This window comes from Mus caroli, chromosome X (genome assembly GCF_900094665.2).
Source record: "Mus caroli chromosome X, CAROLI_EIJ_v1.1, whole genome shotgun sequence".
In the NCBI taxonomy this organism is placed as follows: Eukaryota; Metazoa; Chordata; class Mammalia; order Rodentia; family Muridae; genus Mus; species Mus caroli.
The window spans coordinates 71,016,758-71,030,568 of NC_034589.1; the positions used below are offsets into that span (position 1 = coordinate 71,016,758).

At 35.5% G+C, this 13,811-nt stretch overlaps 1 protein-coding gene across 5 annotated transcripts in view; it reads left to right on the top strand.

Annotated features, from left to right (window-relative positions):
* Brcc3 (BRCA1/BRCA2-containing complex subunit 3) overlaps positions 1 to 13,440 on the top strand; it is a 37,953-nt gene extending 24,513 nt beyond the window's left edge. Inside the window, exons 8-11 of one of the 5 annotated variants that reach the window (XM_021153253.2) lie at positions 4,307 to 4,438; positions 4,959 to 5,002; positions 6,807 to 6,983; positions 13,290 to 13,440. In XM_021153253.2, coding sequence (XP_021008912.1) covers positions 4,307 to 4,438; positions 4,959 to 5,002; positions 6,807 to 6,958 — 328 coding nt within the window. In that variant the 3' untranslated portion in view covers positions 6,959 to 6,983; positions 13,290 to 13,440. Of the gene's footprint in view, positions 1 to 4,306; positions 4,439 to 4,958; positions 5,003 to 6,806; positions 6,984 to 8,433; positions 9,039 to 13,289 lie in introns of those variants that run through there. The other 4 variants (XM_021153251.2, XM_021153254.2, XM_021153255.2 and 1 more) reach the window with 4 other exon arrangements.
* Positions 13,441 to 13,811: the final 371 nt, after the last annotated feature.

Here is a 13,811-nt window from a genome sequence, read left to right on the forward strand (position 1 = left end):
GCCCAGGAGATGTATAGCTGAGTCCTTAGGTAGTACTATGTCCAATTTTCTGAGGAACTGCCAGACTGATGTCCAGAGTGGTTGTACAAGCTTGCAATCCCACCAACAATGAAGGAGTGTTCCTCTTTCTCCACCTCCTCGCCAGCATCTGCTGTCACCTGAGTTTTTGATTTTAGCCATTCTGACTGGTGTGAGGTGGAATCTCAGGGTTGTTTTGATTTACATTTCCCTAATGACTAAGGATATTGAACATTTCTTTAGGTGCTTCTCAGCATTTCAATATTCCTTAGTTGAAAATTCTTTGTTTAGCTCTGTACTCCATTTTTAATAGGGTATTCTCCACTAAACCCATTTGGTCCTGGGCTTTTTTTTTTTGGGGGGGGGGGAGTTGGGAGACTATTAATGACTATGTCTATTTCTTTAGGGGTTATGGGTCTGTTTAGATGGTTTATTTGATTCTGTTTTAACTTTGGCATCTGGTATGTATCTAGAAAATTGCCCATTTCATCCAAATTTTCCAATTTAGTTGAGTATAAACTTCTGTAGTAGGATCTGATGATTTGTTGTTGTTGTTGTTGTTGGTTTTGGGTTTTTTTGTTTGTTTTTGTTTTCGAGATAGGGTTTCTCTGTGTAGCTCTGGCTGTCCTGGAACTCACTCTGTAGACCAGGCTGTCCCGGAACTCAGAAATCCACCTGCCTCTGCCTCCTGAGTGCTGAGATTAAAGGCATGCGCCACCACGCCCGGCTTTGTGTGTGTGTGTGTGTGTGATTTTTTTTTAGTTCCACGGTTTCCATTGTTATGTCTCCCTTTTCATTTCTTATTTTATTAATTTGGATCCTGTCTCTGTGTACTTTGGTTAGTCTGGTTAAGGGTTTTTCTATCTTGTTGGTTTTCTCAAAGAACCAGCTACTGGTTTGATTGATTCTTTGTATAGTTCTTTTTGTTTCTACTTGGTTGATTTCAGCCTGAGTTTGATTATTTCCTGCCATCTACTCCTCTTGGGTGAATTTGCTTCTTTTTGTTCTAGAGCTTTCAGGTGTGCTATCAAGCTGCTAGTGTAAGCTCTCTCCAGTTTCTTTTGGAGGCACTTAGAGCTATGAGATTTCCTCTTAACACTGCTTTCATTGTGTCCCATAAGTTTGGGTATGATGTGTCTTCATTTTCATTAAATTCTAAAAAGTCTTTAATTTCTTTATTTCTTCTTTGACCAAATTATCATTGAGTAGAGAGAGCGCTGTTCAGCTTCTATTTGTATGTAGGCTTTCTGTTGTTTTTGTTGTTATTGAAGACCAGCCTTAGTGCATGGTGATCTGATAGGGTGCATGGGATTATTTCAATCTTCTTGTATTTGTTGAGGCTTGTTTTGTGACCAATTATATGGTCAGTTTTGGAGAAGGTACCATAAGGCACTGGAAAGAAGGTGTATTGTTTTGCTTTAGGATGAAATGTTCTATAAATATCTGTTAGATCCATTTGGTTCATACCTTAAGTTAGTTTCACTGTGACTCTGTTTAGTTTCTGTTTCCATGATCTTTCCATTGATGAGAGTGTGGTGTTGAAGTCTCCCACTATTATNTTGTGGGGTGTGATGTGTGCTTTGAGCTTTAGTAAAGTTTCTTTTATGAATGTAGGTGCCCTTGCATTTGGAGCAAAGGTGTTCAGAATCGAGAGTTTATCTTGGTAGATTTTTCCTTATGTTCTGTTGCGTATGTTGTTTATTTCTTTTTTTGTTTATTGCTATAAATATGTATTTGTGTATGGTGTGTTATAGACAAGCAGATCAGAGTACAAATTTTGGAAGTCAGTTCTCTTGTTCTACTGTACTTTCGATAGGTTAAATTAAGTTGTCAGAGTTTCATGACAAGTGCTTTTACCCTCTGAATCATCTCTCCAGCCCTAGTCTATATTTTAATGTGCTTGGATTTTTGTTTTGTTTTCAGACAGGGTCTTAAATAGATAATTTTCTGCAACTCTTTACCTGAATCTGTACCAAAGTAGTTTTTAGAATCTATTTATTTGTTTGTTTGGTTGGTTGGTTGGTTTGGCTTTTCAGTATGGGGTTTCACAATCTTGGCTATCCTGGAACTTGCTCTGTAGATGAAGCTGCCCTTGTACTCAAAGATCCACCTGTTTTTGCCTCCTAAGTACTAGGATTAAAGGCATGTACCACCATACCCAGTTGTAAAAATAGTTATTACCTGCATGTACATCTGTGTGTTTTTCCATGTACATGTGTATGATGTGTGGAGGTGTGCTGTAGAATGGTACACATGTCAAACTCATGTATCACATGTCAAGAACTTTGGATCCTCTCTCTCTCTCTCTCTCTCTCTCTCTCTCTCTCTCTCTCTCTCTCTCTCTCAGATATGAGCATGAGGTGATATCTGTCCAGTGGTTATCACATTTCTCATGTATAGCATGAAGTTTTGATTTAAGAAACATGAAATGTTGATGGTCTCTCTGCTTTTCAGCTTAAATCTCCTTAGGCTTGTGGGTTAAATTTGATGGTGGAGTTAAATTAATTCTTTATTTAAGGCTTCTACATGTTTCAATCTATTTATATACTCCCATATAATTACAAACCCTGTTCATTAAGGTCATATGTAAAGCCCTATCATGTACTTTTCTCTGCCTCCAGTGAAAAGAGTGGTCACTGGGCTCAACTCATCATCTACTCATTGTTTCTCTCCAGAACATAATTTATTTGAAATTACTTTTGTATTAAACTTAATAGTTATTTTTTCTTTATATTTTATTATCTGGAATATTTTTGTTAAGGTGAAAGGGTTTTAGTGGCTTTCTATATACTCTCTAGTAGAACTACCAGATTACTTTGTGTTCAGTTAGGAATTGGGATAATTTAAGGTTAAGCTACTAGTCCCTATGAGCATAGTTCAAATTTTGTTACTAGTATGTTTACCATTATATGTCTGAGAACAGTTTACAAGTCTTCTCTGCTCTTGCATGTCCTTGGTTACAATTTTGTCATCCTGAATTCATCAGTACTTTTGAAAACTTCTCTAATTTTCCTCATTTAGAATCATATATTTCTGGGAGATCTGGCTCTGACTGTGAAGTTCATCTCGGAAATTTTTCCTCTTTATTTGTTGGCCCTGCCATTACTTATTGTCTTGGTAGTTCTCCAGTAATTTCTGTCAGACAGTTTTTACTTTCAGTGAATTTTAATTGTTTTCAGTAGGAAGACTGCAATAACAACTAGTTCATTATCAGATGCAGAATCTCTGTCACAGGCTTTATATAGCTATGGATTTTACCTTGTTTCTAGGATTAGAGTTTGGGTCAACTGACAGAAACTCAGCAGTTTCTTCTATGAATGTACAGAAATATATGTTCAAATGCAGTATACCATTTCTGCTTACGAAGTCAGAAAATTTAGTTGGAAGCCTTGTTAACTTAACTAAGAATAGAAGACTGACTTCTGTGTTTCTGGACCCATCATTAATAATAATCACTGTGTTTTACTCCTAAAAGTCTTCTGCAAAGGCCACTATTGTGTTTTGTTTCATGAATGGTTCCCTGATTATGTGAATATGGAGAAGTGAAGGATAGTTGTAATTCCCTGTTATATATGTTTCATCTATGTCATAATATGGGACCTAAAGACACTTTGGTGGGTAAGATTAAAAAGCAGAGAACTAGATCTTATTAAGCTTTACCACTACCATGTACCCATGACTTTCACAATGTATAAGGCTCCCAGCCTGGATTCTCCACTCACTGTTATGTAAAGTTTAAGAATATTATGAGTGAGAAATGCATATAGGTGCCTTGATTGGACTCAGAACAAGCCTGTCTGTGTCTTTCACTCTAGCATGAAATGGAACTATGTGTAATATCTTACCTAGTTTTAGCCACAGAAGAGAATAATTGAGAGGTGCTAGTAACTTTTGTGAATAATTCCATCTACAAAATGAATCTGATGGAGTCACTGAAGAATCTTCATTGTAATCAATTTATTCAGCTTACTGACTAATGTACTAGTTAATTGTTTCTTTTATCTGTATAATTGACCATACTGACATTGAGTTCCCAAAGGTTTCTCTTAAATTTTCAGGAATGGATTCAAATTCCCAAATGTACTAGAGAATATTGAGTGTACAAATAGACTCCTAATTTGCTCTCCAGAAAAGCCTAATTTGAACTCTGTCCACTTACAAATTGAGTCACATAATAAATTGTAGTAATAGTTAATCTTTGAAGCACTTTATATTCCAATCTCTCAGTTAAAGTATAAAGAACTTATAATTAAAGGATAAAATATAAGCTAAACTGTTTGTCTTGCAGGTATGAGAGAATTGAAATCCCAATCCATATTGTACCTCATATCACTATTGGGAAAGTATGCCTCGAATCTGCAGTAGAGCTGCCAAAGATCCTGTGTCAGGAAGAACAGGATGCATATAGAAGGATTCACAGGTAATAGCTTTTACTATTTGTCTTGTCAATTCAGTGAAGCCCCTTTATCTTTACAGCTCATCAGTTTCTGAGTCCTCTTTCTACCTGACTGGGAGAGAGCTTCACAACAGCCTCAAATCATGTTTCTCACACTATATTATAATGATCTCTTTAACATTGCTATCTTGCCTCTGATATTTGAATTCTTCAAGAGAAAACACTTCCTTTTCTGGTTGTGAAAATAAAATAAATCACACCCTAGTACTCCCATTGCCAAGTACTGGGCCTTGTCTATTAAATTCATAGTGTATCAAGACCTTCAATGAGAAATAGGAATTTCATAGTCATGTCTTTCTTTGAGTCATCTTTTGAATTTTTGAATAAAATCATATCCCCTCAAGTAAATTAAAAATGAACAAGGTGGGAACTCAAATCATTATGTTCATCTAATCCAATGGACAAATGTCTGATATAGGTTATGATTTTATTGTACACTTTTGTTTTTGTTTCATTGCTGACCTAAAGTACCTTATCCCTTTAGCCTTACACATCTGGACTCAGTGACCAAGATCCATAATGGCTCAGGTAAGATTTTTTTTTTTCTTTTCTGGAGTATATGAAGTGATCTTTGCCATACTCATTTTATAGAAACAATTGTAGTTTATCTTGGAGTTTCCTTTCTAAAAACTGTAACTAATCTTGCTCCTTACATTTCCTTGGAAACCTATTGACCCTTATAGACTATAAATGTGGCCTTATGATAAGACAGAAAGAGGGAAAGTGGATGGGGGTAGGGGTGGGGTTGAAGAGGGGAACCTGATCTGCTATTAGGTGAGGGAAAACTAGAAAGACTTTTTTATAGATTAGCTCAGTGGTATCTTGTTATATGCTTACATACTATCTCTTAAGGAATCCAAGTTTCCATAGATTTCTATAGCTCAATAACTTCCAGAAATTTTAGTAATGTGCCTTTAAGAACTAATTTCAACCTCCAACCTATTGTAATAAGAATTGAAAGAGATAGGCAGGTACAGGAAGGGAATACATCAGGCAGGAAATTTTCCATGTGAATAAATAGAGAAGGGGAAAAACTCAGTATAGTATATATACCAAGTTACTTTCCTCAACATACAGACATTTCCAGCTATATCTACTGTTCAGCTAACCTGGATTTCCCTATTTAATGACTAAACTGGGTGTGGTATTGCATTATTTAGTGTAAGCACTTGAGAGGTAGAAGCAGGAGGACTGCCATAAGTTTGAGGGCAACCTAGTCTATATAGAGAATTCCAGAATAAAATCTGGCTACTGAGTGAGACCCTGACTTTAAAAAGAAAAGTAACACTAAAATAAACAATAACAACAACAACAAAACATGGATAAAGTAAGAAAGAATGAGGAAGAGTGGAACACTTACTTTTTTATTAATTAATTAATTAATTTTGAGGCAGGGTCTCTCTATGTAGCCTTTGCTATCCTGGAACTCACTATGTAGACCAGGCTGTTCTCAAGTTTATAGAGATCTGCCTGCTTCTGCCTCATGATTGCTGGGTTTAAACACATGTACCACAACAACCAATGGAAAGATTTCTGATATGATTGGTTAGGCAACTGCTTTGGGAAGAAAAGAAGGGAATCATGGCTTGTTATATTCCATCATTTCTATCTGGATAGAACATGACAATGAGTTAAAATTGGTAAAATATAGTATACAAGCATTCTCTAAAATCACAATTATTTAAAAATAGACTAATATCTCAAAAGTAGACAAACAGATCAGTGGACCTGAACAATGCCTAGAAGAATGCCTAAAATTCATATTTATTTAAAAATTTCAAATTAGTGAAAGCTACATTAGATACTAAATATCCATTTTTTTGTTCATCTGAAACAAAACAAACACACAAAAACCATTTAAGTACCTATTCCCTGCTAGATAGCGTTCTAGGCACAACAAGGCTATAGTGCAGAACAAAAGAGACAAGCTTAACTTGCATAGACTTAATTTTGTTTCCATTTGAGGAGACAGTAGAGTCCTACTGGAAAGTGCTTTCTGAGCCCTTTAACTTGAAGAAATAAAGAGCTAGCCTTCTTTCTCCTTTCTTAAAATGAATTTTATGTTTTTACATAGATTTCTATTTGGCTTATAGATCTAAGGTTTCAGAATATGTGTCTGCTTTGTTCAGCTCTTCTCTTCCCCCACCCCCATCCCCAGTTGACTACTGAAAATCATTTACCAGTCCTACTTATTGTATTTTAGAAACTTGTTCCCCCCAGCCCTTTTTTCTGTGCCCACAACTGAGGCACTGTTAGTAGTATAGTAGGAACATCCCAGTGAATAGTACCTTTCCAGTTATCTCATCTGTTTTTTTTTTCTTTTTTATTGGAGTATTTACCAAGAATTTGTGCAGTCAGATGTCAGCAGTCAGTGGGCCTCTACTGCAGTGGTTGGAGGACAGATTGGAGCAAAACCAGCAGCATTTGCAGGAGTTGCAACAAGAAAAGGAAGAGCTTATGGAAGAGCTGTCTTCCCTAGAATAAAGCAGGAGAACAACAAAAAAATGTGGTAATATTTTTTTTCAATTTGTGTGTTGAATATGGTCCAAAACTATACACAACTCCTATATAGGCAAATAATACAGTAGCACTTTTTAAATCCCAACAAGTAGTTTGATGTATATAAAAACAGAAAACGTTTTCTTAAAATTTCCCCAAAGCTTATAGAATTCTCCTACCTGTAACTACTTTAAAAAGAAAACATGCAGGATGACTTAAGCAGACTATGAAAGGTATTTTGTAAGGGACATAGGAGGTACATTAGCAAGGAATATCTGGGAATAAAATATCTGAAAGGTTTACTTTAAGTTTTATATATATATATATACTAGAATGTCAATGTGTACCCCTAACTATCCTGGAACTCATTCTGTATACCTTACTAAACAGCCTCACTAAGATGCCCCCAAACACACAGAGATCTACCTGCCTCTGACTCTGTAGTGCTGGGATTAAAGGCATGTGCTACTTACCATGCCTGACATTAAATGTTAATTCTTAATAAAAACACCCAGCATAAGCTTTTTTTTTTGAGACAGTATCTTATTATATAGCCTAACTGGTTTGGAACTCACAGAAGTCTACTTTCCCAAATGGTGGGGCTAAAGATGTGTAACTAATATAAACTTCTTAGAATGTAAAGTCTTTGTTTTTATTTTCAGATATAGCCATGCTATATAATACGATAAAGGAAGAATAGCACTTGACATTTCTATTTTATAGCTTGATGTATCTGCTAGGCAAGTAAATCCTAAGTACTATAGAGTTGATGTAAAAACATGCAGTTAGCTCATCATCACCCACCTCTGTTGATTATACTCACTTAAAATCATATATCATGACTTCCTTATTGATCTCTAAACATGTATTGTGATATATCTAAATTTGAATCTATGTGCATGCCCTTTTAAGCAAGCAAGTGAACTCTAGCTTATTTGAATCTAAAGCAAATTCTTACTGATCTTAAGAATTGAATTATAATATGACCATGATTTTTTTTTAGAAATATTAGGATTTAGGTTGTAATAGAAATCATGCTTTAAAAAAATGTGATGATCATAGCATTCCTTCATATGTAACCACTAATTCTAAATGTGCTTTCAGAAAAAGAGTTGAGCCTGTTGCATCCTGGGAACTAAAGTGGGAACTGGAAAAAGGGTGAAAAGAAAGAAAACAGATACTAATAGTCCCAACCACAGTGATATTTGGAATTTTGGCTTGTTGCCTTATTTTTTCCTAGATTATTGTTTTTCAGTTTCCAGAACCGCTTGCATCAGAATTGCTCAGAGTTCAAACTCAATCATTGAGGCTAGAACCTAAAAACCTACATGACCTACTTAGCTAATTCTGAGGCATGCTTATATTTGAAAACAAATATTCGTAGGGCATATGGAATGTAAATGTATTTTCTTTAATTCTCTCCCACCACAATTATTATTTCCTCATTTTCTTTTTTATAGGGCAGGTGAAAATACCTGGCATACAATTTATTAAATCAATTTTGAAAAAGATAAAGTTGGAGGGCCTACATTATTATAAAGCTACAGTAATCAAGATACTATGATTTTTGCAGAAGAATCAATGCAATAGGAAAGAAAAATCAGAAATAAGCCCACAATAATATGCTTAACTAATTTTGAAAAAGTACAAATGTGATTCAATGAAGAAAAAACAGTCATTTCAACAAATTGAACCTCCACAAGCCAACAAAGTATATTCTAAAAGTACCTCCAAATATATCATGCATTTAAATGTACTATGGAAAACCTAGAAAAAATATTCAAGAAAAATTTTCAGGAGTTAAGTACTTAATATTCAACTCAAAAGCACAATTTCATAAGAAAACAAGTAGATCTATTGGACTTCATCAAAATTAAAGCTTTCTATTCTGCAAAACTATTAAGAGAAAATCATGTAATATCTGATCAATGAAAAGATATGCTTAAAACTCAAAATTAAACAATACCAGTAGAAAATGAAAAAAGACTTTAACATTGTCACTACAGTGGGTATATAGATGGCAGGTAATTATGTGCATATATATTGAATCTTATACATCATTGAAGAATGCAACTTAAAACTACAGCATGGTGTGGTATATACTTATCAGGACTGCTATAGAAAAAGATAGTGAAAATACCAAATACGGTTGAGAATGCAAACTAGATTTCTCATACACCAATGACAGGAATATAAAAATACAGCTACTGGGTAGAAGAGTTTGGAATTTTTTTTTAAGTTAAACATACATTTAACATGACCCAGCAATAATACTGTCTTGGCACAAAAACTTTCACAAAATATTTCTTGGCAGCTTTATCTGTGATAGCTGCAAATTAGAAATAACCCAAATACTCTGCAGTGAGTAAATGGCTCAACAAACCATTCTTACTATGGACTACTACTATGTAGTGGAAAGGAACATACTGCTAATATGATGAGCCTTGGGCAGTTATAGTAAATGAAAAAATGCTAGTCTTAAAAGAGCACTTACTGTACGGGTGCATTTCTAGAGCTTTGTTTAAATGTCAGAATTAATGGCAAGAACAGATTAATGATTTCCAGAGCCAGGGAATAGACATTGTATGCATATGTGTTCTTCCTACAGTGTGACCTGAAAGTTAATTTAGGCTGACGAAACAGTTTTGTACCTTAAATTTAGTGTTTAATATATGTCTGTTCCTATGCTAACATTTTTTAGATTTATATACATACAAATTAATACTTGTAAAAATCTAGAAGTGAGTAGGAATTAAGACTCCACTTTATGAAATAATTAGAGTGATGTATGAGCCATATGTAGTGTCACATGCCTATAATCCCAGTGCTCAGGAGGCTGAGGCAGGAACATTTCAAGTTTAGAGCTATTCTGAGCTATATAGTTCCCAGCCAGTTGGGCTATAGTCTGAGACCTTGCTTCAGAGAAAAAGGGCGGGGAGGGTAGGTGATAAAAAGAAAACCTGGGGGTGGGGATAAAATGATTTGAATATTCTTATAGGCCAACTATGAACACAAGTCTGTGCTTCACTTTCATGAATAAAATAAGATTATAGTAGATGACCATCAAGTATACTTTTAGATCAGTGTTCATACTTTAAAAATATTGATCATCAGAAAGAACAGTGGTATGAATGAAATGTGATTATTTTCCTAGTTGTACCTGTATGGTTTACCTTTACACAAAACATTGTATTCCAACATACAACCTTGTATCCTCTCTTATTTTTCTTTTTCAATCACAGTCAAATTCTGTTGGGAACAGAAAGTACTTGTTTAGATGGGTATGCTCTCCATCTGGTTTTTTAAAACCTTTTTGAGATAGGGCATCACTCAACAGCCCAGTCTGGCCCCAATCTAGCAATTCTCTTACAACACCATGCCTAGCTGATTTCTTATTTTCTATACATGGATACTGCATCTGACCTTGTCTATACTATTTTTGAAACCATTCCTCCCATAGTCAATGATGATATCCACTAGTCAAACTCATTTGTTTTTGAGAACTGTCATTGGTAAAACTCTAGCTTTTACTATTTTTGTTAATAAATAATAAATACTGACTTGACACTTTCATCATTCTTCCAAAGCTACCACTTTTGGTCTTTGTTATCATATACTTTATTATTTCTTATTTCCAGACTGTCCCTCCCAAAATTCATTCATAAGCCTCTCTATACAGTTACAGACAAATCCATTTCTCTATACCTCTGTCTGAACTCCAGACTCAGATTTCAAGCTACCCATTATATATTTCTACTAGGTAGTCTTATTGATACATTGAATTTGATAAATCTAAATCTGAACATGTTTTTGGCCTAATCTATATTCTCTTATATTTCTTACCTCAGTGAAGGAGGCATCCATATGCAAAAACTGGAATCTAGACAGGCAACCCCAACATCTCTATTACCTTTTACAGTATTTGCATTGAGTTACAGCAGTTTGTTTGTTTTTTTTTGTTGTTGTTGTTGGTTTTTTTGGGGGGTTTTTTTTTTTGGTTTTTTTGTAATCTAATCAGAGTTGCAATATGTAGAATAGGTATTCATGAAGAGGAATGGGCAGGTAGAATATCAAGCTTCTCACTGGTTAGGATTACTTCATGAAAACATAAGGGTTCCTTAGCCTTGCAGCACCAGAGCAGGAACAAGATCTAGTGAAAGTTGTCCTGTGTCAGTACTCTCAGAATCAGAGTGAAGAGGAGAAAATGATCTCTTAAACTAAATAAAATGATTGAGCAAATAAGTATGCTTTGAGGAAAATTGAAGTTGTTTTTTTCATACTTGAAACATTATTTACAGATATGTAAAAAGAAAGTATAAAATTATTCCCTGTGATGTTAAATAGAAAAAGTTGATATGATCATTTTAAAAGGGAATTACATATATGTATATATTGAGAGAATGATCAGTACGTCTATATACCTCCACTTCTTATCTTTCCCCATTAAGAGAGAATAGAAATGGTAGTTCAGTAGCTAATGAGCACACCTGGCACCAAGGTGCTGGACTTCAAATAGTATTTTCCACTATTAGTGAATAGAATTAAGTCCAGAAATGGATGCATATGTATATGATGAACTGATTTTTAACAAAAATGCCAAGACTATTTGAATGGGGAAAAATAGTCTTTTCAACAGCTGATGATTTCAGAACTAAATACCTACACAGAATAATGAAGCTGGACCCCTGCCCCATATCATGTATGAATGTTAACTAAAAATGTATCAAATATTTAAATGCAAGAACTTGTAACTATTAAAATATTAAAACAGGAGTAAATCTTTATGACTTTGGTTTTTAGCAATGGCATTCTAGACAAGCCACAAAAAGACAGTTGTTAGATCTCATGAAAATTTAGAAATGTACATCCAAAAACAAAAAATGAAAACTCAGAAAATGGGCCAAAATATTTACAAACAACCTATCTAAGAATCTAGTGTCCAGAATTTATAAGTAACTCAGACAATAAGAGCAAGAAAAGCAACCCAATTTAAAAGAGGACAAATCAAACCCATAAGATACCACTTGATACCTACTTAGAATAAAAAATGTAAGCCCAGACTTCTGTAAAATGGTAGACTAACAGCTGTGTGACCTAGTTAAGAGGGTAGGAGAACCCATTAAGCAAGAATAAAATACAATAAATATTCCAAAGAGCAGAAGAGCTTCAGAAATTCATAGTTAGCAATAGAACATCTTAAAACTTGGAAACAAGATTGGTGACACACTGGATAGAAGTAAACCAAGCTGAATACAGCTTCAGCCTCATTACTCTCCAGCAGGAAGAAGAGAAGCAGAAGCCTCCTTCAAGAGGTAATCTAGGCTACGTTGAGGAAAAGAGATGGTTAGTCCCTTCAGAACAATCCCACAGCCCACACAAAACTCAAATCCTGTTGTAGATTTTGATGAGACAGTGATTCCTCTATTGGATGGATCAGCAGTGGAAAGGACAACCATTGTGTCACTCTGTAAGACTGCAGAGCAATGTCCTTGTGTCATCCTAAGAAAACTTGAAAACTGAGCAACCCTGTGGGCAATAGAACAGGAAACAACCACAAATCAGGGAACCTAAATTTAACATGCCTCAGCTGCAGAGTGAGAGATAGCCCTGGAGGTAGTTGCAGGGAGCAGACTGGCTATATAATACTTACTAACAAGTCAAAAAGGACAAGAGGCTCCCCTTAGTGATGTAAATAGGGTGGTTAGGATCAGACCTCATCTGTGAATAACCCTGAAGTATGATAGTTTTAAGCTACACGTCACTGAATAAAACAACCTCTGGGACCACCCCCTGTCATTCATTGCTGTAAAGTCTAAGAACTGAGAAGCTCCAGAGGTCTTGAAATCCATGGCTGCATCCCTTCAGCAGATTGTCTACTTAGGGAATCTTGAAAGTGTGAAGGCATATCTCTATCTCTGTAACAGATCTTAGTGTTGTAACTGGTTCCCATACTCCCAACCCACTTATGAGACATTCTCTAGATAGAGAATTATTAATCCCAGAAATTACAGTCTGGGGACTATTGGGCAGGTAGAAGAACCTGACAGCCCACAAATTGTAAAGTTAAGGGTGGCCAACAGAGAACCCTACTTGGGTTGGTCTGTGGCTTCAGGCACAGATATAGCAAAGGACTGCCTTGTCTGGTCTTAGTGGGAGAGGATGCACCAGAGAAGGGGGATGCCCAGCAGGGGGAGGCACCCTCTCAGAGGTGAAGGAAGGGAGGGGGTGATGAACTCAGGGAGAGGGAACTGGGATGGGAGGCAACATTTGAGATGCAAATAAAGTTTTTTGTTTTTTGTTTTTTGTTTTTTTTAAGGCAGGCTGTGCAAGCTAGTAAGCAGTGTTCCACCATGGTCTCTGCTTTGGTTCCTGCATCGAGGATCCTGCCTTGAATTCCTGCCCTGACATCTCCCGCTAATGGAGTTTGACCTAGATTTGTAAGATGAAATAAACTCCTTCCCAAGTTGGTTTTTGGTCATGGTATTTTATTCGTAGCAATAGAAACCCTAACTAAGACACAAAATAAACACACAAAAATTAGTAGCCTTTCATATACCATAATGAACCTGTGGAGAATGAGATCAATCTGGAAAAAATTTTATTCAACATACTAAAAAACAAAACAAACAAACAAAAACCTATAAATCTAAACAAGAAGGTGAAACATGCCATGAAAACTTAGTCACTGAAGAAAGAGGTTGAAGGCAAAAATACTTCTCATGCTTGTGCATTGTCAGAATTAATATTTAAACAATAGGGTAAATGTTTTGTGTATCAAAGAAAACGCTCATTTTTACAAGTTCCCTTTCCCCACCATAGAGCACTTCATCCAAGGTCC